Source organism: Macaca mulatta, chromosome 19 (genome assembly GCF_049350105.2).
Source record: "Macaca mulatta isolate MMU2019108-1 chromosome 19, T2T-MMU8v2.0, whole genome shotgun sequence".
Taxonomy (NCBI): domain Eukaryota; kingdom Metazoa; phylum Chordata; class Mammalia; order Primates; family Cercopithecidae; genus Macaca; species Macaca mulatta.
The window spans coordinates 45,062,566-45,085,653 of record NC_133424.1 but is presented as its reverse complement, the minus strand read 5'-3'; the positions used below and the strand labels follow the sequence as shown (position 1 = coordinate 45,085,653).

Below are 23,088 nucleotides of genomic sequence, written 5' to 3'. Positions count from 1 at the left end.
TGGGCAGCAGGATTAGGCAGAGGGAGGGGCTGGTCTCTGAGGCTGGATTAGTTTTCTCTTGCTGCTGTGACAAATTAGCACTGGCGCAAATGTACTAGCTTAGAACAACACAGATGTATTATCACACAGTTCTAGAATCCAGGGGCCTAAAATAGGTTAGCAGGGCTGTGCTCCTTCTGGATGCTCCAGGGGAGGCTCTGTTTCCTTGCCTTTTTCTTTCCCTCTTAAAGACAGGGTCTCACTCTGTTGCCCAGGTTGGAGTGCAGATGGCGAGATCTCGGCTCACTGCAACCTCTGCCTCTGCTTTCTGGGCTCAAGCAATTCTCCTGCCTCAGCCTCCTGAGTAGCTGGGATTACAGATGCCCACCACCATGCTCGGCTAATTTTTCTATTTTTTTTTTTTTTTTCTAGAGACAGGGTTTCACCACGTTGCCCAGGCTGGGTTTTGTTTTGTTTTGTTTTGTTTTACATAGTTTTTCTCTTGTTGCCCAGGCTGGAGTGCAGTGGTACGATCTTGGCTCACTGCAGCCTCCGCCTCCCAAGTTCAAGTGATTGTCCTGCCTCAGCCTCCCGAGTAGCTGGAATTACAGGTATGAACCACCATGCCCGACTAATTTTTGTATTTTTATGGAGACGGGGTTTATCCATGTTGGTCAGGTTGATCTTGAATTCCCGATCTCAGGTGATCCGCCCACCTTGGCCTCCCAAAGTGCTAGGATTGCAGGCATGAGCCACCGTGCCCAGCCGCCAGGCTGGTCTTGAAGTCCTGGCCTCAAGCAATCCACCCGCCTCAGTCTCCCGAAGTGCTGGGATGACAGGCATGAGTCACCACGCCAGGCCTCCTTGTGTTTTTCAACTAGGCTTCCCTCATTCCTTGGTTCCTGGACCCTTCCTTCCAAAACTCTCCATCACTCAGAGCCCTGCTTCCATTGCTCCACCTCATTCACCAACTCTACCCCTCCTCCCACCCCGTAACAAGGACCCCCGTGATCCCATGGTGTCTGCCTGAATATGCCATGGCAGTGCCCTCATCCCAATGTCCTTAATCACCTCTGAAAAGTCCCTTTAGGCCGGGCTCAGGCCTGTAATCCCAGAACTTTGGGAGGCTGAGGCAGGTGGATCACTTTGAGGTCAGGAGTTCAAGACCAGCCTGGACCACATGATGAAACCCCGTCTCTACTAAAAATACAAAAATTTGCCAGATGTGGTTGTGCACAACTGCAGTCCCAGCTACTTAGGTGGCTGAAGTGGGAGGATTGCTTGAGCCTGGGAGGTCAAGACTGCAGTGAGCCGGGCCACTGCATTCCAGCCTGGGTGACAAAGTGAGTCCCTGTCTCAAAAAATAAAAAATGAAAAAATGAAAAGTCCCTTTGCCCACATAAGGTAGCACTTTCCCAGATTCTCGGGATTGGGATGTGGACATCTTTAGGGGGCCACAGGTCTGCCCACATAGATGCAGTCTCAGCAAAGGCTTCAGCTGATTGCATATGGAACCTTGGAGCTGGGGCGCCCCTGTAGGGGTGAGAATACCTCCATGGCGATTAGTCATTGGCTGTGGGTGTCACCACAGGCGAGCAGGGGTCTTGAGTTCGGCAATCCACTAAGAGGGCTGACAGGGGCCCTCCCGGGCCTCCTGGGGGAAGTGCTTCATTCCTGTAGAGGGTCCGGGTGGCACATCAATGGCACCTACATAGCCCCTCTGCCCCAGCCCCACCACCTTCTCTGGTTTCTCATCTGGCCCCGCAGGCTTTCGCCCCAGGGCATTTGCACATGCCCCTCCCATTCCCACTTGTCCTTCTGATCTCTGCTCCATCACCACTTCCTCCAAGAAGCCTTCCCTGACTTCTCTGACAAGGTCGTCTCCATCACAGCCCTTGTGACGGCCGTGCTGCTACAGTTGCAGGTCTTACTATCCTTTCCTTATTAATTAGAGTCAGACTCCCCCAGTGGACTGAGTTCTGCAAGGCACAGATGGGGTTTGTTTTTGTTCAGCGTTTTTTTTTTTTTTTTTTTTTTTTTGCTTTGTTTTGTGTGTGTGTGTGTGTGGTGTGTGTGTGTGTGTGTGTGTGTGTGTGTGTGTGTTTGAGATGGAGTCTCCCTCTGTCACCCAGGCTGGAGTGCAGTGACACAATCTTGGCTCATTGCAACCTCCACCTCCCAGGTTCAAGCTATTCTGGTGCCTCAGCCTCCTGAGTAGCTGGGATTACAGGCACCTGCCACCACGCCCAGCCAATTTTTGTATTTTTAGTAGAGACGGAGTTTTGCCATTTTGACCAGGCTGGTCTTGAACTCCTGACCTCAAGTGATCCGCCCACTTCGGTCTCCCCAGGTGCTGGGATTACCTTCGCTCTGCGTTTTATGCCCTTCACTGGGCACTGTGTCTCTCACACAATAGGTGCTCAGAAAATCTTTGTTAAACAAAGGAGTGAAAGACCCTGCTTTCTCTTTAAGAGGATACATGGTATTTGGTAGCACAGGTGGATCCTAATTTGTTCACCCATTTCCCTCTTGATGAATATTTAGGCTGTTTCCAGTCCTCTGATAGTTCATATACATGATGCTGCACTGAACATTTTCCACCCCTATTCCTGTCCTCGTGCCTGGAGTTTCCGTAGGACAGATTTCTAGAGATGGAACTCCTGGACCCACGAGTCTCCATAGAGCTGGGGCTGGGATGAGGGATGGCAGCAGGGCCTATAGCGTGTCCCCATCTATGTTTCTGCCATGGCACAGAAATGCCAGGGGAAATGGATCCTCAATTGGACAGAGGGGCATGAAACAGAAGGTGCAGAGGTGAGGATGATAGAGAGAGCCTTGGTGGCATACGAGGTCCCAGGCCTTGGTTCCTGCCACGCCACCGTGTATTTCCCCATCTTACTGGACCCCTCAATAAGGTCATCCTTCACCTAAAGTTGGTGTCAATGGGTTTTTAAAATATGTGCTGCCAAAGGGCAGCAGCTATAACAAGTTCCAGTTGTTATCATTGTTGATTAAAGATGTGGCTTTCAGATTCCCTTCTTGGCAATTCACTGAGCAGGGGGGGTGTGTGTGTGTGTGCATGTGATCTATTAAACCTTTTTTTTTTTTTTTTTTTTTTTGAGACAGAGTCTGTCTCATCATCCAGGCTGGCATGCAGTGGCGTGAACTCTGCTCACTGCAGCCTCTACCTCCTGGGCTCAAATGATCCTCCTGCCTTGGCCTCCCAGTAGCTGGGACCACAGATGCGTGCCACCACACCTGGCTAATTTTTGTGTTTTTTGTAGAGATGGGGTTTTGCCATGTTGCCCAGGCTGGTCTCGAACTCCTGAGCCCAAGTGATCTGCCCGCCTTGACCTCCCAAAGTGCTGGAATTACAGATGTGAGCCACCATGCCCAGCCTATATAAGCTTTTATAAGTATTCCAGAGGCCTCTTAGAAATGATTGATATGGTTTGAATGTGTGTCCCCTCCAAATCCCATGTTGAAATGTGATCCCCAATGTTGGAGGTGGGGCCTGGTGGGACCTGTTTGGGTTGTGGGGACAGATCCTTCATGAATGGCTTGGTGCCCCCTTTGTGGTAATAAGTGAGTTCTCACTCTATTAGTTCACTCAAGAGCTGGTTGTTTAAGAGTCTGGGACCTCTGACCGGGCACGGTGACTCATACCTGTAATCCCAGCACTTTGGGAGGCTGAGGCGGGCAGATCATGAGGTCAGGAGATCTGGCTAACACAGTGAAACCCTGTCTCTACTAAAAATACAAAAAACAAAAACAAAAACAAAAAACCGGGCGTGGTGGCGGGCACCTGTAGTCCCAGCTACTCAGGAGGCTGAGGCAGGAGAATGACTGGAACCTGGGAGGCGGAGCTTGCAGTGAGCCAAGATTGTGCCACTGCACCACTCCAGACTGGGTGACAGAGCGAGACTCCACCTCAAAAAAAAAAAAAAAAAAAAGAGTCTGGGACCTCCTCCCTCTCTTTCTTGCTCCTGCTATTGCCAAGTGATCCACCTGCTCCCCCTTCACCTTCCGCCATGATTGGAAGCTTCCTGAGGCCTCACCGGAAGCAGATACTGACACCATGCTTGTACAAGCTGCAGAACTTTATAGCCAATTAAACCTCTTTTCTTTATAAATTACCCAGTCGCAGGTATTCCTTTATAACAATGAAAACAGACAAACACAATGACACATTCTCTGCGGGCTGCAAAGCTCTAATTATGTGAAAATACACATATATGAGCTTGAGCCCATTTGTTGGCCTCGGCTCTGGAACAGGCTGGGTCTCTGTGCCTGGCTCTGGTTCCAATCATGGCAGAGAGGGAGGAATGGAGAGCAGGGGAGGGGTTCACATACACCATGGAGGTTGAAGTGGGTAAGTGCATCCAGCAGCTCAGTCCTGGGCCAGACACTATGGACACAGCAGACAGAGATGTGACCCGGAGCGGGGCGGGTGCTGCACAAAGCGGCCCGCTGTGAGGCTGAGGGGTGCACGGCTTCAGAGTTTGCACAGCTTCCAGGGTTTGTGGCTGAGGCTGGCAGCAGGCTGGCGTTCCTGCAGGGGCATGGAAGCTCTAGTGACCATGTGGGTGGCAGAGGACCTTGTGGGGGAGTCCTCCCACTTCTCTGTGGTCCCAGATGCTCGATGCTCAGCCCTGTTCCAAGCTGGGGGCACGAGGGTGCCATCACCCAGGCCTAGCACAAGGCCTGACACGTGTGACCACTCTAAGCATTGGATGGAGGTGTGCTGGTAGCCTCTTCTGTGCGCTGAATGTCCCCTCACAATGTTGTGTCCTATGTTGAAATCTTCAACCCCAAAGTGATGGTGTGAGGAGGTGGGGCCTTTCAGAGGTGATTAGATCTTGAGGGTGGAGCCCTCGTGAATGGGATTAGCACCCTGATAAACGAAGCCCTGCGGAGTTCCTCACCCCTTCCACCGTGAGTTCACAGCAGGAAGAGGGCCCCCTATGAACAGGAAACCGGCCCTCCCCAGACACTGCATCTGCTGGCACCCTGATCTCAGTCTCCAGAACTGTGACAAATTGTTTGTTGTCTAAGCCACCCAGTCTATGGGATTTTTGATGTAGCAGCCCAGACAGACTAAGATGGATGAAGACAGCCCCCTAGCCTCATTCTGGATCCTCCTGGGCATGGAACTTGACCGTAGTACACCCCTCCTTCAGTGGTTCCACTGTTTCCAGCACAAAATCCAATCTCCTTATCCCTTATCCAAAATCCAGAGTTCTCCCTGACCTGGCGTCTCCCAGTTCCCCGCTTCTGCGATCCACAGGAGTCTATGTGGGGCTCACACAGTGTTTGTGCACGCTCCCCTGGGCTCAAGCCTGCTCCTCCTCCTGGTCCTGATTCACGTCCTGAGAGCCAGTACTAGGAGGTCGCATGCACTCAGCGGGGGTCCAGGCCAAGACCCCACCCCCACCCTGAGCCATGTTCCTTGGTCACTCTCCAGAGCCTTGGGTCACTCTCCGCTGACTGTTAGGCCAGCAACCCTGCTTGCAGTTCTACAGAGAGCCGAACCTTGAAAAATGATGATGAGCCCTTCTCCTCATGTCATTAATCCTCTCATGACCGAGGCATTTCCCCCAGGGTGGGCACGGGCCCAGGGTGACTGATGGCACCTGCCCACTCTCTTGAGGACTTTGGCCAGTGGGAGGTGTTGACAGCATTTCCCAAGTGAAATGCCACATGGAGATTAATGACCCCCGAGCTGTGGGCTCTGGGTGGGTAAGGCTGGAGCGTAGCGGGGTCCCCCAGCCTGCTGGGTCTGTGGACCGCCTCCCACACCCCGATCCTCCTAGCCCCTTCCAGGAGCAGTGCTGTGGGTTCGCTACCTTTGCCCGGGTTCCCAGGATCTCTCAGAAATGGTTGCCTCAGCTTCACGCCTGAAACCTCAAACACAAATAATTTTCAATTTGCCTTGGAGTTTCAATCGCACAATCCGATGTTAAATAATAGATTAGCTGCCTCAGGGAGAGAAACAGGATTTAAGAAGAAGAAATAACTAAAAGGAAAAGTAAAATTCAGCACATCGGTTTGGAGAGCAAGAATGCAGCCTTCCCTTCCAGCCCAGATTTGCCGGCCCCATCCCATCCTCCCAGATCGGGCTCTCTTCTGGGTCTTTGGGGACTGCCATCCACACAGCCTGGTCTCCCCAGGGGCAGGCTGGAGGCGTCGGCATTTCTGGGCTCATCTCCAGATGGTGCGGCCAGATTGGCAGACTCCGTCTCCCACACCCCTGCTCTCAGGCCCTGCACGAGGAGGAGAGGTCTGACCTGTAGCCCCGAAACCACCACCCACCGAGGCAGATGGGTGCAGGTGGTCACAGGCAAACTCAGGTAGTCACAGGCAGGTGACAGCAGGCAGGTGAGTGGGCAGGTAGCAAGTGTGAACTGATGGAACCAGATGCAGGCACAGGTACAGGACGACCGTGTCACCAGACCCCAGAGAAGGCTGAAGAGGGTCCCTCTGTGGGGTGTGACTTATTCACAAGCCCTGGAACCGAGGTCATCTCCACCCAGGAGATCATCATGATGGGCAGAGGTGAAGGTCATCATCACGATCCTGGCCACTGCCAACCCTGGGCACAGTTTGCCTGTCACCACAGGAAACCACACCATCTCCAAGGTCACAGGTCCCCAACTCCCGCCTCACTTCCTCCACAGACCCCAGCGCCTTCTCTCTGCCTATCACCCCTTCCTGTCTTGATGCCTTTCCTCATCCAGCTTTGTTCTGCTTGGGTGACTATTCTCTGTGCCCTTCACTCCTCTGTCACACATGCCTAGGAGGAGCCCTGCTGTGACCTTGCTAATGCTGCAGCGGGAAGGTGCATTGGTGCCCTGCACATCCATCCTAAACTGCCAATGGGCGCACAGCAATGCCTGAGACGCTCCCTCTCTTTCCCCAGAGAGCTTGTCTTTCCCTTGAGCTAGTGACCATTCAATTTCTTCTCCACTGTCGCAAAACCTCCTACCCCATTGGAACACCAGAGAGCCAGTAAGAACTGTGCACTCATGGGCACACAGAGCCAGGGCCAAACCATCAGGATCTGAATTCTGGAAGATCCCCATAATAGCTGTGTGGCCTTGGGCAGATTACTTAACCTCTCGGTGTCTCAATGTCTTTATCTGCAAAAAATGGGGAGGATGATAACCATCTTACAGTGTTGTAGTGAGGATTAAATAAGCTCATATATATGAAATGCTAGCCAGGCAAGGTGGCTCAAGCTTGTAATCCCAGCACTTTGGGAGGCCAAGGCGAGTGGATCACTTGAGGTCGGGAGTCCGAGACCAGCCTGTCCAACATGGTGAAACTCCGTCTCTATTAAAAATACAAAAATTAGCCTGGCGTGGTGGCAGGCTCCTGTAATCCCAGCTACTCGGGGGGCTGGGGCAGGAAAATTTCTTGAACCTGGGAGGTGGAGTTTGGTACAAAAAAATATGAAATACTTAGAGCAGTACCTGGTAAATCGGTAAATTCCATAGTTACTTATTACTTTAGGTGCCAAGGCAGGAGATGCTGGTGTGATAGTGGCTTGGGTTAAATGACAGCCCTGGAGAGGGAGAATGGACATGGATTCAGGATGCCCTTGGGAGGCAGGATGAAAGGGACAATCCAGGGCTTGTAGGGAAGGCTGAGCCAGGAAGCCAGGAGAGGAGGGGCTTAAGGTGTGAAAGGTGTGCGGCTCAGGTGAGACGTTTAAGTGCAGGCACCCGCTGGACGTGCTGACAGCTGAGGGTGAGGCAGTTGGCTACTTGGGTCTACCGATCAGGGCTGCAAGGGCAAATCCGGGAGTCTAGCATAGGGGTGATGTGGAGGTCGTCCAGGGAGTGTGTAGGCAGAAGAGCCCCTGGAACTGCCAGCATGTGGCAGTGGAAGGTGCCTTGTCAGCGGACTCTGCGGGTGGCAAGATTGGAAAGCAGGCCAGGGTGGGATCCAGAGTGAAAAGGAGGTGAAGCCATGGGGGCTGAGGGGTGGATTCTGCGGCAAGAAGAGGAGTGAAATGGGCAGGCGCTGTGCAGGAGCCATCTGGCTATGGCTTCCCCGTTTTTTAAGATGGGGCGGTGACAGTTTGTTTTCTGCTGATAGGAAAGCCTGCTGTGTGTGCAGAGAGGGCGCAGGTGCACGCGGGAGGTGCTTAAGGAGTAGGCAAAGGGACTGGGATCCGGTGTGTGTGTGTGTGTGTGTGTGTGTGTCGGGGGTGACCTCTGGTCAGTGCAGGAGGGGAGGTGGAGGACAGGGCTCAGCGTGGGAAGTGCATGCACTTGGCTGAAACAGTGAGGGACCTTCTGATTCTTCCCGTTTATTTCAATGCAGCAAGAGGCCCCGTCCTGAGCCGTGCATGTTTCTGTGTGTTTACGTGTGTGTCTGTGTGTCCGCGTGCATCTGGGTCTGTGTACATGCGTGTGTCTGCATATCTGGGTGTGTGTTTGTGAGGATGGGTGTCTGTGTGTCTGTGTGTGGTTGTGTGTGTCTGTGCGTCTGTGCCTGTGTGTGCATGATTTGTGTTTGCGCGTGTGCGTTCCTGTTGTGGTTGAGGTTGGAGAAGGCCTGACATCACCCTGATGGAGCGTGCAGGACAAGCCCCCGGGGAGGTTGTGGATGTCACTGCTTTAGGGGCGCTGCGGGTGTTTGGGTGTTTGGGGGTTTGGTGTTAGCACAGGCGGGTCCCCTGGAGCTGGTGGGTTTGAGAGTAACCTCTGGAGGCCGCCCGCAGACAATGGAGGGGCGGGAGCCCCGTGACCCCATGGTTGGGAGGGCGAGGGAACACAGGAGCCGACTGCGCGGTGGGGAGGCTGGGGACGCGGGGCGCTCCGGAGCTGGAGCCCCGCGGTCGGAGCGCTGCTGCCACCTGGCGGCCCCGCCGGGGATCCCCGGGCCGCTGCTCGGGAGCGGGGACTTAGCCCCACCTGGCGGCGGAGGACGGCTCTGCGCCTGTGGGCACAAAGGCGAGGGGGCCCTGCCGGCCGTTTGGGCGCAATCCCAGCTCCAACTCCTGCGCCGCACAGCTCTGGTCAAGCCTTTGTGTGCCTCAGTCTTCTCACCTATACATCAGAGCGAGGCATGAGTGGACGGGGCCGCTGGGAGAGGGGCATTGGGCAACGCACACGAAGCCACAGCACAGCACCCAGCACGGCAGACCCCCGACACCCGCACCCCCGACACACTCGGGGTCCCAGTCCCTCGGTCTCCTCTTTAAATTCCTCGCGCACGCACCTGCTCTTCTCCACGCTCAGCACTCTCTGTCCACTTGACTCAGGCTGGCATACCCAGGTGGCGCGGCAGGGTCGCCCAGGTCCGTGACAGGAAGTGGCTTTCTCTGCCCTCTGCCCCCGCCCCCTGCTTCCTTCCCTAGCTTCCAGAGCTCTTGGCACCTCCAGCTGCTCCCCTGCCGCTCCCTTCCTGAGGCCGGCCCAGGATGAAGGAGAGGCAGGAGGATAGTCCCCCAGTAGCCCCGGCCCGGCCCAGACCCCGGGTCCCCCTCTGCTGCCATCTCCCAGCAGAGCCTCTTGTGCAAAGCGTGCCCTGGGCAGTGAGAAGGGCCAAGGAGCAGCCAGGCCAGGGTGGTGGGAAGAACCCAGCTCAGGGCTCCCACGCCCCCTCCTCGAGCCTGCACAAGGCAGCGGGACTAACACCCAGTCCTCTCCCCACACCCTGCTCCCAGGGCACCTGCCTATTCCTCATCCAGGAGTCGTGGTACCCATCAGCTGGGGGTCCCCGGAGGTAGGGGCAGTGTTACTTGAGCCCAGACTACCACACCTCCAACTTCCACCTTTGCCCATTTCTGGATCCCGTGGTTCAACACAGCCTCCTATGCCCAGCTCTGGGTCCTCTGGCCTTGTAGGGGGAGTGGAGGAGTGAGGGACGCCAGCAGAACGTCCCCTGGGTTGGCCACGGGTGCTCCCTGCAGACGAAGGGGCCGAGAGGAGATGGGGGCAGTAAGGTGAGGCCGCCTCCAGGCCTCAGAACCATGATGGGATTCCACAGGCTCCTGTCCCCCTCCCAGGGGCTTGGCCCTGAGGATGAAACTGGCAAACCCTGCCTGAGAGTGGCGGGAGGTGATGGGGGACACTCTGTCCACTGCCTGCCTGACTTTGTCCTGGGCCCCTTGGACAGGGCCTGTACAGGCCACCAAACCCCGTGGAGACAGCAGGGAGGAGGGGGAGCTGGGGGAGGCCAGAGCTGCCTGAGTTTCCCACCTGACTGTCTGCATGGACCTTGAATCCCACCTCCCCAGGAGACTCAAGGCCTTTGGGGTTCCCAGGCCACAGGAGGGACCCTAGGCTTTGGGACGTCTGTTCTCATCACCACTTGGAGAGTGGGGGGTCCCATCCGGGAGGTCTCAGCCACTCAAGGGCAGAGGCCTGGAAGGGACTTCCCTGGGGCCGCCCCGAGGGGTCCACAGGGGGACCAAGCTGGGGAGGGCCCTGGGGCTTGGGCTGTTCTCCCAACTCGATGGGCTTCCTTCGTCCCTGGGAGCTGCTGGCAGCCCTTTCTAGAGAATCTGATCAGAGAGCCCCTTCCAGGTGACATCCACAAAATGGCCAGTGGATGGGCAGGGAGAGATGGGGAGAGGGTGCACAAGATGGTCCTGGAGACAGGCAGGACTCAGACCGCACACAGCCCACCCCTGGCACGGACGTGGGCTCACACACGATGCACACCCCTCACTCCAGAAACACACACACAGGCACACATGCTCACACCCACCCTATAGCACAGGCTAGAAACACACACACACGCTTACACCCACCCACCCCACAGCACAGGCCAGACACCTCCCTCCCCCAACACACACCCACATACTCACACCCATTTACCCCACAGCACAGGCCAGGCACCCACACAGACACACACCCACGCAGACACACAGACCCACATTACCTGTTTGCTCACACCCATCCACATAGTACAGGCCAAACACACGCATACAGACATACACTTACACCCCCCCACCCCACAGCACAGGCATACATACACACAGACACACACACAGACACAAACACACACATGCTCACACCCACCCCACAGCACAGGCCAGAGACACACACACACATGTTCACATCCACCCACCCCACAGCACAGGGCAGACACAGAAACACACACATGCAGACACAGACACAGACACACACGCTCATACCCACCCACCCCACAGCACAGGCCAGACACATACATCCACATGCTCATACCCATTTATCCCACAGCGCAGGCCAGACACCCACACACACACACACACACCCATAGGATCCATATGCTCACACCCACCCACAGTACAGGCCAAACACACACACAAACACACACGCATAGAGTACAGGCCAGACACACACATAGACACACACACATCCACCCACCCCGCAGCACAGGCCAGACACACACACACAGAGACACATGCACATGCACACACACACATACTTCCCTACCACTGCGCTGAGTCCACTCTTCCTTAGTCCTGTGAGGTTTGGGGCTGGGTTGGGGGTTGGAGCTGGGGTGGTCTCCAGCCTGGGCCTGCAGTTGGAGGTCACTCTCAGGGCCGTCAAATGGTGATCATGGTCACGCCTGCACCTGCAACAAAAGCCCCCCGCCGATGGTTGTGTTGTGTGTGTGCACGTCTGTCCAGCTTGAGCCGGCGTGTCTCTGAGAGATTTCTTCCCCCAACACACACAGGCAGATGCACACACACGCTCACACTGGGGAGGAGCAGGGCCATCCTCCCTGTCTCCAAGCCGCTCCCAGATGCTGTCTCAGTGTGGAGTCCAGGTGTTCCCTGCTGAGCAGATGCCATGGGGGCACTGCCTCTGGCTTCACCAAATGCACGCACGACCAGGGACGCTTTCCTGCACATGAATATGGTCTCACGTTTGAGCGCCAGGGCCCAGGGCGCCTCTTTCTAGGTCTTCCTCAGCCAGGCACTTCACCGCCTCCTCTCACACAGACCCTGGTCCTGGTCAAGGTGCAGGGCAGCTGCTCTGGCTTTCTGGGCCCCTCAGCATCTGCTGTCTCAGCTTCCGTGGGTCCCAGGAGTTCCCCAGGCCCTAACCGCAGCCTCTTCCCTGCCCCTCCGGGTCACTTCTGTCAGATAGTCCAAGCCGCTTCCAGCTGGAACCTGAGGGAGGTCTCCCTGCTTCTCAGGTCTCCTGGATGGATGTTACCCCAAAGGGGCAGGAGGAAGGCACAGTGCCTTGTTCCCCTTTGCAAGGTTCCAGGGTCCAAGGTGGAGGCAGAAAAGGAGATGGAGCAACTCAGGTTGGTGTGAGCCTGGGGAGATTCCAGAAGCATCTCCAGTTGGGAATACAGGAGTGCCTCCAACTGAGGATCCAGTAGCCCCTCCACCTGCGGGCCAGCAGCTCCTCCACCTGGGGATCCAGCAGTTTCTCCACCTGGGAATCAGTAGGGCCTCCATCGGGGGGATCCACCCAGGGATCCAGTGGCACCTCCACCTGGAGAATCAGCAACATCTCCCCTAGCAAGTGGGGACAGATGGAGGGCAGCCTCCTGGGAGGTCCCACAGAGCAACCCACAGAATGACCCAGGAGGGCATGAAGAGGTTCCTGCAGACAGGATGACAGAGGGCAGAGACTCCAGAGTCAGGCAGCCTTTCCCATCACAAACCATACCCAAATGCAGCCGCACTCATGCCCGCACTCAACACTCCAACAAACACCTCCTCCCAGACCTTCCCAGAACCATCTTGGCTGCTGACACTTCTGGAGCCCTGTCTGGTGTGAATGTGTATGCTTTTGGAGAAGTTTCCTCTGCGGCTTCTCTTCTCCTCCTCCAGGGCAGGTGCCTCCTGACAGCCCTGAGGCGGTCTTGTCAGGTGAGTGGGGCCAGGGATCAGGGTGAGTGTCTGCAGATGACAGCCTCAGGCCAGAGTCCTGCTTGGCCCAGAGGTGCAGAAAGCCAGGGACAGCCTCGCTGCCTACCGAGAGCACCACACCCGCTGAGATGCATGCACCGTGCGCCCCGGCCCCAGCCTCGGCCCTGATTAGCAGTTTGCCCGGAGAGCTGGCCACTGCTCTGGCAGTCCCCAGAGGCCTCTGCAAGGTGCACTGATAAGAAGACACCCCAGGAGGCCTCCATAGGAACAGGCCTATCTTCTCCTTTCAGGATGAATGTGCCAGGACTGAGACGGAAGCACCCCAGTTGACTGCGCCCTAGCCTCAGATGCCTGCAGGCCCTGGCTGAGAGCCTCTGGGTCCTCTGTGCTCTCCTCCCACGAGGCTGCTCCTGAACTGGACTTCTCTGCAGTGGGGCCTGCAGCACCTGGCTCAGGCTGCCCCAGGAAGGCAGAAAGAGCCCCAGAAAATCCAGCCCAGGGTCCACGTGCTCCCACGCCACCACAGAGTACACACTGCTGCTCTGGAAACCGTGTGCTTTATTTGGAACCTTAATCCAAGGGAACCTCCCCCCTGGCTTGTAGAAAAGCTGCAAACCATGTGGTTTGGTCCAAGGCAATGGCTAAGGGAATGCAGGATATCCCTTACAGCTGGGGCCCCTGTCCTCTGGGCCTCAGACTTCCCTGCTCATCGAAACTGCTGGCTGAGCTCCCGAGGTGTCTATCCCAGTCCTCAGCCTCTCCCTCAGTCAAGGAGTGAGGAAACATGTACAGGCCAGGGGCTGGGGTCCCCATCCAAGGCTAGGTGCCTCTGCCAACCCCCCCCACCCAGGGCCTGCTTCCTCCCACAGCCACGGCTCCTCAAGTCCTCAGAGCCCTGTTGCTCCCAGGATGAGGCGCCACCGACAGGAGGATGCCCGGGAGCACAGGTGAGTGACCAGGGCAGGGCGGCCCCGGCCAGCTGCAGCGCCCCTCAGTACAGATCTGCAAAGGGCTTGGAGTAGTTGAACATCAGGTAATCCATGTAGTAGAAGTCGTAGGTGCGCTGCCGTTGCAGGGCTGAGAGCTGGGCGAAGTACTGGTGGGCGATCCTGGCTGTGGTCCGCGCCTCCTGTGAGTGCCGGTCCTTGAACCGCGGGAAGGTCAGGTTCCGCGGCGCGCGGATGAGGCTCAGAAAGAAGTTGGCATCGTCCTCCATGCTCTCGAACTTGCCTACGAAGTCGTAGTCGATGAGGCAGGGGCTGCAGAGCCGGCTGACATGGTCCCAGTGAATGTCCATCCCCACGGGCCGGTGCACGTCCAGCAGGTACTGGACGAACTCGGGAAAGCGCACCCCAGAGCCCGTCCGCAGGGCCTCCCGAGAGGCATTGGCCCGGTACCGGGCCAGGATGGCCTTGCCGAAGACCGGGTGGTAGTAGCTGTTGGGGTGCTCGAACTTGTCGCGGAAGGCTGACACCAGCCTCTCGAAGGGCTCGCGGACAAAGAGCATCTTGGTGTAGGTGCTGAGACGGTGCAAGATACCCTGGCGGTCGAAGGTGTCCAGGCGCTTGAGGGCGCTGCCGTAGTGGACGGTGTTGTGCTGGATGTCGGCGGTGGACGAGGCCAGGCCGGCCAGCACCATGAGAACCCGCTTCCAATTGGAGCAGCCAGCCTTGGGCACCTCGCAGTAGAGCACGCGGTGGCGGTCCTCCACGAAGATACGGGACACATGGCGGGGTGTGACGGCCCGGCGGCTACTGCTCGCCCGGTACTTGGCGCAGGCCTCCTGCATTACCCGCTTGCGCTCCTGCTGGCTCCGGTGCAGGCTGACCCAGCGGCCATCCAGCGTCCCGGGTCCCGGCCGGATGAAGGGCACGTCCGAGCTGTTGGCCGGGATGGTCGCCGCAGCTGGCATTTTCTTGATGAGTAGACGGCGACGGCGCTGGCGGAGCCGCAAACGGGTCCCCCTCTGCAGCGGGGATTGAGGCTGGTCAGGCGCTGGCAGGTTGCGGCCCCGCGGGGCCCCACTGGACAAGTCCCGAGTGATCCTCTCTGTGGGTGCCTTCAAGTCACCATCCTGGGAGCCGCCTGGTGGGACATCCTGGGGCAAGAAGAGAAGTGGTTATCTGAGTGGAAAGGACAGCTGGGCACTGAGGGCCACACAGGTCAGACTCTCACCACGGCTGGGGTTCCTGTCCCTCTCAGGTGAGGGACGTAGGCTGACCCTATGGGTGAGACCCCTCCCGTCTGAGCCCTGGCCCAGCACCCGAAGGCTTCCCTCCCGCTGAGGTGCAAGTGTCATTTCGGCCACAAGATGGCGCGATCCTCCCAGGAACCTGGGCTGAGCGAGGGTGGCGGGAGTAGGTGGCCTGCAGGCGGGCTCAGATTTACTGCCTCTATTAGCACCGTGCAAAGAAGCCTTCTAACAAGGAAGGGAAATTCATGGGTCCAGAGCCCTGGGCTTTGTTCCCAAGGCTCCCGGGAAAGGCTGGACACATTTTTCTTTCCAAGAATGGATTCAACCTGAGCTCCTAATTTTCTTCCCAGCCCTCCCCAGTTTCCCTGGGGCTGCGTGCACTGAGATTTATCTGACTCTCAGAACTTACGTGGTGGGGCTGCCTTGGCCTGATGTTGAACTTTATTCCTAAAAAGCAAACAGAGGAGAGGACAGTATTAGCAGCATATGTGCCACGTGGCTCCCAGGGAACTGCTTATGGGCTGCTGGCTGTGGACATCCAGGCTGGAGGGATTTTGGGGTAAGCTCTAGGGAAAGGCAGCTTAGGGCATCGGGAGAGGGCATGGCTCAGTGCTGGAGCCCCTCCATCCCCTACCCATGCAGAAAACAGGAACGCAGCAAACACGTGGTCCCACTGGCTCACAGCCGAGGCTCTCTTCTTTGCATCACGCCTGCCTCCTGATGTGACCTATAAGGTCTGGAAAGGCACCCTGCCCAGGTGTACCCACACACCTGCCCTGTGGAGCAGCCAGGACTCTCGCAGGCCACCTCCTCCTGCACCCCACCATGTCATTAAGTCACAGGGAAAGGACCCTTCAGAAAGCTCCACCCACCCTCTCTCCACACCCCACCAGCCATGCCCCAGTTCTGGCCACTATGGACTCTCCACGCTTGGAATATGACAGGTTCACACCCACACCTTTGCACACACCAGGCCTAGGAATGGAACGTGCTTCTTCTCCTCTTGCTCCAGGAAGTTCCCTAACCTGGGTATTTCCTTTGAGATCTTGGCCTTCTCGGCTGGCTCTGGAGTTCTGGGGTGAGCTGAGCATATCTTGGTCTCCCTCAAAGCCCTAAGCAGTGCCCAGGTGGAGGGTAATTGTCCAGCGTTAACTTACTGATGACATCAGGAAGACAGAGAGAGATCAGTGCCTCACTGGCCATGCTCTGGAAAGCCCCCTCTGCCCACCAAGGAGGCCCATGCCTGGGCTGGGCTCACCCAAGAAACAAGCTCTGGTGAGGTGAACCTTTGACCAGAGTAGAAGATTCTGAGTCATACCCTGTTTGGTCTGCTTTGGGGGAAAGTCCTGGGAGGACAAGGGGATTCCCTTTGGGGGGAATCTATTTAGAAGCTGGAGCCTCCTTCCCCAGTCCCTACCTGGCCACCAAGGAATCAGGGGATCTTTCTGTTCCAGTGCCATGTGGGTGGACGTTTTTGTCCTGAGGCTCTGCCAAAAGCCATGGTCACCATCAGAGCCAGCTATCCCTTAAGCAGAGAGCTGGATCTTCTGGCTGGCATGCCGGGGCACCGTGCCTGACCACACCTCAGCAAATCCTGGCTGCTGCTTGTGGGTGGGGGGTTCCAGTGTCCCACCACTTTCCCGGCTGTCTCTATGTCCTGGGCAGAGGTCCAGTAACAGAAGCCCAGCTGGAGAAGGGACATCCAGGTCTTCCCTGAGCCAGACAGTCTGTGGATTTCTCCATGGGGTCCAGTTTTACAGACTCAGCCAGTGCCAGGCCCCAGACAGTCTAAGGTTGAGGCTGTGCCCGCACATCTCCTTCAGTCATTAGCAAGCCAAGAAGGGGATGCAACGTCAGCCCTGGGATGGACAGCCTGAATTCCCTGAGCTTGCCAGAACCTTCCTCAAGTCCCAGGAGAGGCAGAAACACAGGCAGAACTGGGGCACACTTCATCTTTCTTCTGCTTGTCCCTGTGGGCTGGGAACAAGGGTATTCTCTCCCCTGGGCAAAGGGCAGAGCATCCCTGTCTTCCTGGGCACTCCCAAGCTTATGTGCACGTGCGTGCATGTGGGGGATCTTTGAAACAGGCCTTCTAGACTCTTCCTCGGAGGCTGAGGGGAAGCTCCAAGTAGACCTGGTTGCACCACTCAGGGTATGGGGTGTAAGCAGCAGGTGCCTGGCCTGCGAGAGGAGTCTTTAGAATCAAGCTGCTCATTGCCACCCCCTGCCATCCCCAGAGTCTATTTCCCTCCTTGACAGCCACCCCCTCCTCTTCCCTGTCCCGAATCTTTACTGCAGCTGTCCCAGCATGAGCCTCCAGAGCTCCTTCCTCTCCCGCAGCCGATGATGACAGCTCCCTTCACCAGAAGGGACCTGCCACGCCACTCGGTTTTACTCTACTCTGCCAGATTTCCTTAATTATTTTCTTCTGGTGATGGCAGCTGGCTCTGCTAAACCACCTCTCCTCCTCAGAGTCTCAGATGTAGGAAACCACTCTGCTTGTCACTCCTGTCACCTCGTCAAGGTGTGACGGTGCTTATATATTCCTTTTCTGGAGCAAATGAGTCATGCTAGATTTGGCCAAGAGTGGGGCTGAGAAGCCACTTCCAAAAGGGATCCTGCCAGTCGGGCGGAAGATGGAAGGCCATGCACTTGTTGAGATTGCAGCCCTTAAGGCCATGACCTCCCACTGGCACTGTCCCCACACCCTCGGAGGGCAGTGGGCTGTGGTCCTGTTCCATTTTACCTGTGAGGACTGGACAAGGGGACACTGTCTCCTGGACCTCTGGACTCTGAGCCTAAGCTTCTGGGGCTGTCCCACTCCAATGCAGGCTGAGCTAGAGCCCTTGGCATGAACTACAGGAAAAGTTGCTGCTAGACAAAGCCTGGGGCTGGGCGAGTCTCCTGATTTCCTGTTTACACGTGTCCATAAAGCCAACCTGCCTGCAACTTCCTCCTTTGAAAGGAAAAATTGCCTTGTGGACAATAAGAGAGATCAGTAACATCTTAAGCAGAGCGTGAGTTTGCCATAAGTTATTCCCAACCCTTAAACTTATGGCAGCTTATCAGGCAAAGATTAGCCCTATCCCCACAAGCTCACTTTAACAATTTTAAAAATTTACTGCCAGGCACGGTGGCTCATGCCTGTCATCCCAGCACTTTGGGAGGCTGAGATGGGCTGATCACTTGACTCCAGGAGTTCGAGACCAGCCTGGCCAATGTAGTGAAACCCTATCTCTACCAAAAATGCAAAAAAATTAGCTGGGTGTGGTGGTGCATGCCTGTGATCCCAGCTATTCAGTAGGCTGAGACATGAGAATTACTTGAACCCAGGAGGCAGAGATTGCAGTGAGCTGAGATCACACCCTGCATTCCAGTCTAAGCAACAGAGCGAGATTTTGTCTCAAATAAATAAATAAAATAAAATAAAGAAAAAGAAAAAATAATAATTTACATTATTTTAGAAATAGAGATGGGGTCTTGCTATGTTGCCCAGGCTGGTCTCAAACCCCAGGCCTCAAGTAATCCTCCTGCCTCGGCCTCCCAAAGGGCTGGAATTATAGGTGCGAGCCACCAAACCTGGCCACAAGTTCACTTTTGAATAAAGACAGAAACATAATGAAGGAATTCTAAAGGGACCTCCCCTTTGCCATGAGCCTAGTGTCCCCACTAGGGAGAAAGCTGCTCTTCCATGCACCACTCAGATAAAGGCTGAAGCAAAGACCACTGCCCGCTCTGGACAAGTGAAGTCCAGGAGAAATCTTAGGTATCCTGGGCTAGGGGTCTGCACATCCCTAAGTGGGCTGCATGTCAGGACCCTGGACAGCTCCATGAGGGCTCAGGGAAGGGCAGCTAAGGGCTCACGAAGATGAGGAAGGTTTGCCACCAGGGGTCAGTGGTACCAGTGCCTTGGGGGGACTTATGGGTGGGAAGGAGTTTGGCCTCAGTATAACCACCTCCAGCCCCTCTCAAGCCCCCAAATAAAACGTACAATCTAGATAACATCAGTGGCCTTGCAGAGCAACTCCAGCCAAACCCAACTCCTCTTCCATCCAACGCCACCAATGCTGCCATGCACCTTCCCTGCCTCCCCACCTCCACCCCTGCCCAGAATCCAAGACCAACCACGTACACCCCACTTTGGGTGTCTTGAGTGACCTCTTCTCTCCTCTCAATATAACGCTCACAGTCTGTAAGGGAGCTCCATACCCCTGCACAGTAAGAAATAAACAAGCACTTTCTCTTTCTGGACAGATGACATGCGTGGAGTGGCTGCAACACATGTGCTATGATAAAAGCATCGGTGAGAATAAACAAGGCGTGAGTTATGGGCACTGCCAAATATGTTCCACGGTGTGAACTCTTCATTGGCTGAAGTTCTCAGCGTTTAGCTGAAAAGCCTCCTGATTGAGGAGAGGCAGAGGCTGATGAGTGTGTGAGGCCAGTCTCTTAGTCATCAGGCCTGGGCCTGGGGCACAGCTGGGGAGGGGGCTATACCACCAGCATGTCCAAGGAGGAGGGTCTCTTGCCCATTTCTCTCTAGGCTCACAGGAGGAAGACCCACAGGGTGCCACACAAAAGCCCCAATCCCCACTGCCCAGGACCCATGGAGGGTGGTAACTGAAGAGCAGCCTTTTGGTCAGGCCCTATAGACAGCACTGACAGGTGAGGACAGGACCCAAGTGCCTCAAAGGAACCCTTGGCCTGCCCCAGCCCCATGTGGCTCACTCTTGGGAGAGTGACGGCTGCATTGGCTGCTCATGGCCCAGCCCCGGGCCCTGATGGGCGATGACGGGAGGGTCTTGCCACTCCCATCACTGCATCTGTCCTTAAGGAGTCAAATCTGCAGAGGGACAGGCATTGGAGAGAACTAGGGAAGGAGGGCAGGAGCGGCCATGCCAGTCCCAAGTCCTGTCTGTGGTTGAGTTTGAGTTGTGCTTCTTGGTCTTTTAGGATTTCCTGATGGAGCCATTTGTGTGGCCACATTTCCACATGCCGGGGGCTTCTGGTGGCTTCGTGGCAGGCTGTCCCACACCCATTGGCGCTGTCCACTCCACGTCCACTTCCATTGCCCAACTGGCCAGGGAGCCTCCAGGGCTTTCGACTGCTTCTCTTGGCTCAGGCTGGCCCAATCGGAGGCGGGGTTCCCTGAAGGTAAATTCCTGGTTGCATCTTGGTTCCCAGAACCTGCAGGACCCTGATTCTGAGCTTGGGCCCCACCTGGACTCCTTACAGTGGCATCTGGTGGGATGAACACTGTTGTCCTGGATAGCCCAGGCTGTCGGCCTCTGCCCTGCTGCTCCCACACCCAAGATGCGCAAGAGAAAGGCCTCCGAGCTCTGGGGCAGCCCCACGACCGGGCATGCACCTGATCTCACAGTGCAGTGCTGAGCTGCAGATGGCCTGCCCTGAGTGCAGGGTGCTGGCAAGACAGAAGGTAGGTGGGTCGGGGGAGAGAAGCCCGAGGGAAATGCCAAGCTCCGCTCCATGGGAAGTATGGAGGGTTCTGAATGCGGGGAGGGGTGCTAGTTAGGGTTCTCAGAGAGAGAGAGAGTCCACAGGTGATATATACGGAGCAGGGAAAGGGAGGGAGAGAAAGAGAGAGGGAAGGGAGAGGTAGAGGGGGAGGAGGGGAGGAGAGAGGGAAGCGAGATAGGGAGAGGACACAAGGAGGAAAGGAGAGGAGAAAGAAGAGGAGAGAGAGACAGGAGAGAGATGGGGGAGGTTGATTATAAGAAACTGGCTCATGTGATTCTGGGGGCTGGCAATGTAATATCTGCCAGTAGGCTGGAGACCTGGGGAAGACCTGGTGCTGCGGCTTGCATGGGAAGGCCGTCTGAGACTCCCTCCTACTTGGGCAACTTCACTCTTTTCTCTTCAGGCTTACAACTAATTGGATGAAGCCCACCCACATTGTGGAAGGTCATTTCCTCTACTCAAAGACTACACATTTTACAGCAAATCACATCAAAAAAATGCTTTCCCGGCCGGGCATGGTGGCTTACACCTGTAATCCCAGCACTTTGGAGGCTAAGGCGGGTGGATCGTGAGACCGCATGAGCTCGAGGCTATCCTGGCCAACATGGTGAAACCCCATCTCTACTAAAAACACAAAAATTAGCTGGGCATGGTGGTGCATGCCTGTATTCCCAGCTACATGAAAGACTGGGGCAGGAGAATCACTTAAACCTGAGAGGCTGAGGTTGAGTGAGACTCCGTGTCTCTCTCTCTCTCTCTCTCTCTCTCTCACACACACACACACACACTCTCTCACACACACACACACACACACAAAGACTGGCGTTTGTCTAAACCCTGGGGAACCATGGCCTAGGCAAGATGACGTATATAATTAACCAAACAGAGGGGCTTAAAATGACAAAAATGTGTTCTCTGATAGTTCCGAAGGGTGGATGTCCAAAATGAAGGTGCCGGCAGGGCCACACTCCTTCCACTGCCTCTTGGGCAGGGATGATGCTTCCTCGACTCTTCCAGCTTGCAACAGCCCAGGTGTTCCTTGGCTTGCAACAACAGAAGATCAGTCGCTGCTCTGTCTTCACAAGGCTGTTGCACACACGTGTCTCTTCTCCTCTTCTTATATGAACATCAATCATATTAAAATAGGGCCCACTCGGCCGGGCGCAGTGGCTCACGTCTGTAATCCCAGCACTTTGGGAGGCTGAGGCGGGTGGATCACAAGGTCAGGAGATCGAGACCATCCTGGCTAAAACGGTGAAACCCCGTCTCTACTAAAAATACAAAAAATTAGCCGGGCGCGGAGGCGGGCGCCTGTGGTCCCAGCTACTCGGGAGGCTGAGGCAGGAGAATGGCGTCGGCCCGGGAGGCGGAGCTTGCAGTGAGCCGAGATCGCGCCACTGCACTCCAGCCTGGACGACAGATCGAGACTCCGTCTCAAAAAAAAAAAAAATAAAATAAAATAAAATAAAATAAAATAGGGCCCACTCAACCAACCCAAATGCCCACCAATCAACGAGTGGATAAAGAAACTCTGATACATGAGATATATATATTATATACACACACATATAGGGGTGTGTGTGTATATATATATATATGATGGAATAGTACTCAGCCATAAAAAAGAATGAATTAATGGCATTCACAGCAACCTGGAGGAGATCGGAGACTATCATTCTAAGTGAAATAATGGAATGGAAAACCAAACATCGTATGTTCTCATTCATAAGTGGGAGCTGAGCTATGTGAACGCAGATGTGATTCGAAGGCATAAGAATGATACAGTGGATTTTGGGAACTCGGGGAAAGGGTGGGAATGGGGTGAAGGATAAAAAACTACAAATTGTGTGCAGTGTACACTGCTCCAGTCATGGGTACATCAAAATCTCACCAATCACCACTGAATAATTTACTCATGTAACCAAACACCACCTGTTCCCTAAAAACCTATGGAAATAATTTTTCTTTTTTAAAAAAAGGGCCACTCTAGTGGCCTCAACTTGATTACATCTGCAAAGACCCTGTAAGGTCACAGTTTACAAGCACAGGGAGCCGGGACTGAGCATTTTTTGAGGGTGGGGCAGGCACCCAATTTGACCCAGTACAGACAGGGACTCATGTGATCTCATGGGGCCTTAAGAGTGTTTTTTGTTTGTTTGTTTGTTTGTTTTTGTTTTAAGAGATAAGGTCTTGCTCAGTCACCCAGGCTGGAGTGCAGTGGCATAATCCTGGCTCACTGCAGTCTTAAACTCCTGGACTCAAATGATTCTCCCGCTTCAGCCTCGCAAAGTGCTGGGATTACAGCCATGAGCCACCACGCCCAGCTGGATGTTCTGAAGACAGGGCAGGATAGCCTGAAGGAGGTGAGGAAATAGCTCGTCTGCTGGTTTAGGTTGCCTGCTGATCAGTAGTGAAGGGTTGTTAGTTCTCGATGTTTTTGGGGCAGGGCCTGTGTCTTGTCCATCTGTGTCATTCTGGCACAATGCCCATCAATGCCTCTGGAAAGGCTGGTGCTTTCTGGACTGAGAGCTGGCCTTGGACATGAGGGGTATGGGGCTTCCCAGAAGCTGGGCCTAGGGTTCTGACTGGAGCCTCCCAGCTGGGAAGG

General features: G+C 55.4%; 1 protein-coding gene and 1 long non-coding RNA gene across 5 annotated transcripts in view; one reads left to right on the top strand and one right to left on the bottom strand.

Moving 5' to 3' along the window:
• Positions 1-13,115, top strand: part of LOC144337376 (uncharacterized) — a 35,716-nt gene extending 22,601 nt beyond the window's left edge. The window contains exon 3 of the long non-coding RNA XR_013410422.1: positions 13,099-13,115. This is a non-coding gene — a long non-coding RNA (uncharacterized LOC144337376). The remainder of the gene's footprint in view (positions 1-13,098) is intronic.
• A 231-nt stretch (positions 13,116-13,346) lies between these two features.
• Positions 13,347-23,088, bottom strand: part of CHST8 (carbohydrate sulfotransferase 8) — a 152,873-nt gene continuing 143,131 nt past the window's right edge. For all 4 annotated transcript variants that reach the window (XM_028838814.2, XM_077982065.1, XM_028838815.2 and 1 more), the window contains 2 exons: positions 15,412-15,449; positions 13,347-14,906 (listed from right to left, as the gene is read on the bottom strand). In XM_028838814.2, the coding sequence (XP_028694647.2) occupies positions 13,800-14,906; positions 15,412-15,449 (1,145 nt within the window). In that variant the 3' untranslated portion in view covers positions 13,347-13,799. The remainder of the gene's footprint in view (positions 14,907-15,411; positions 15,450-23,088) is intronic.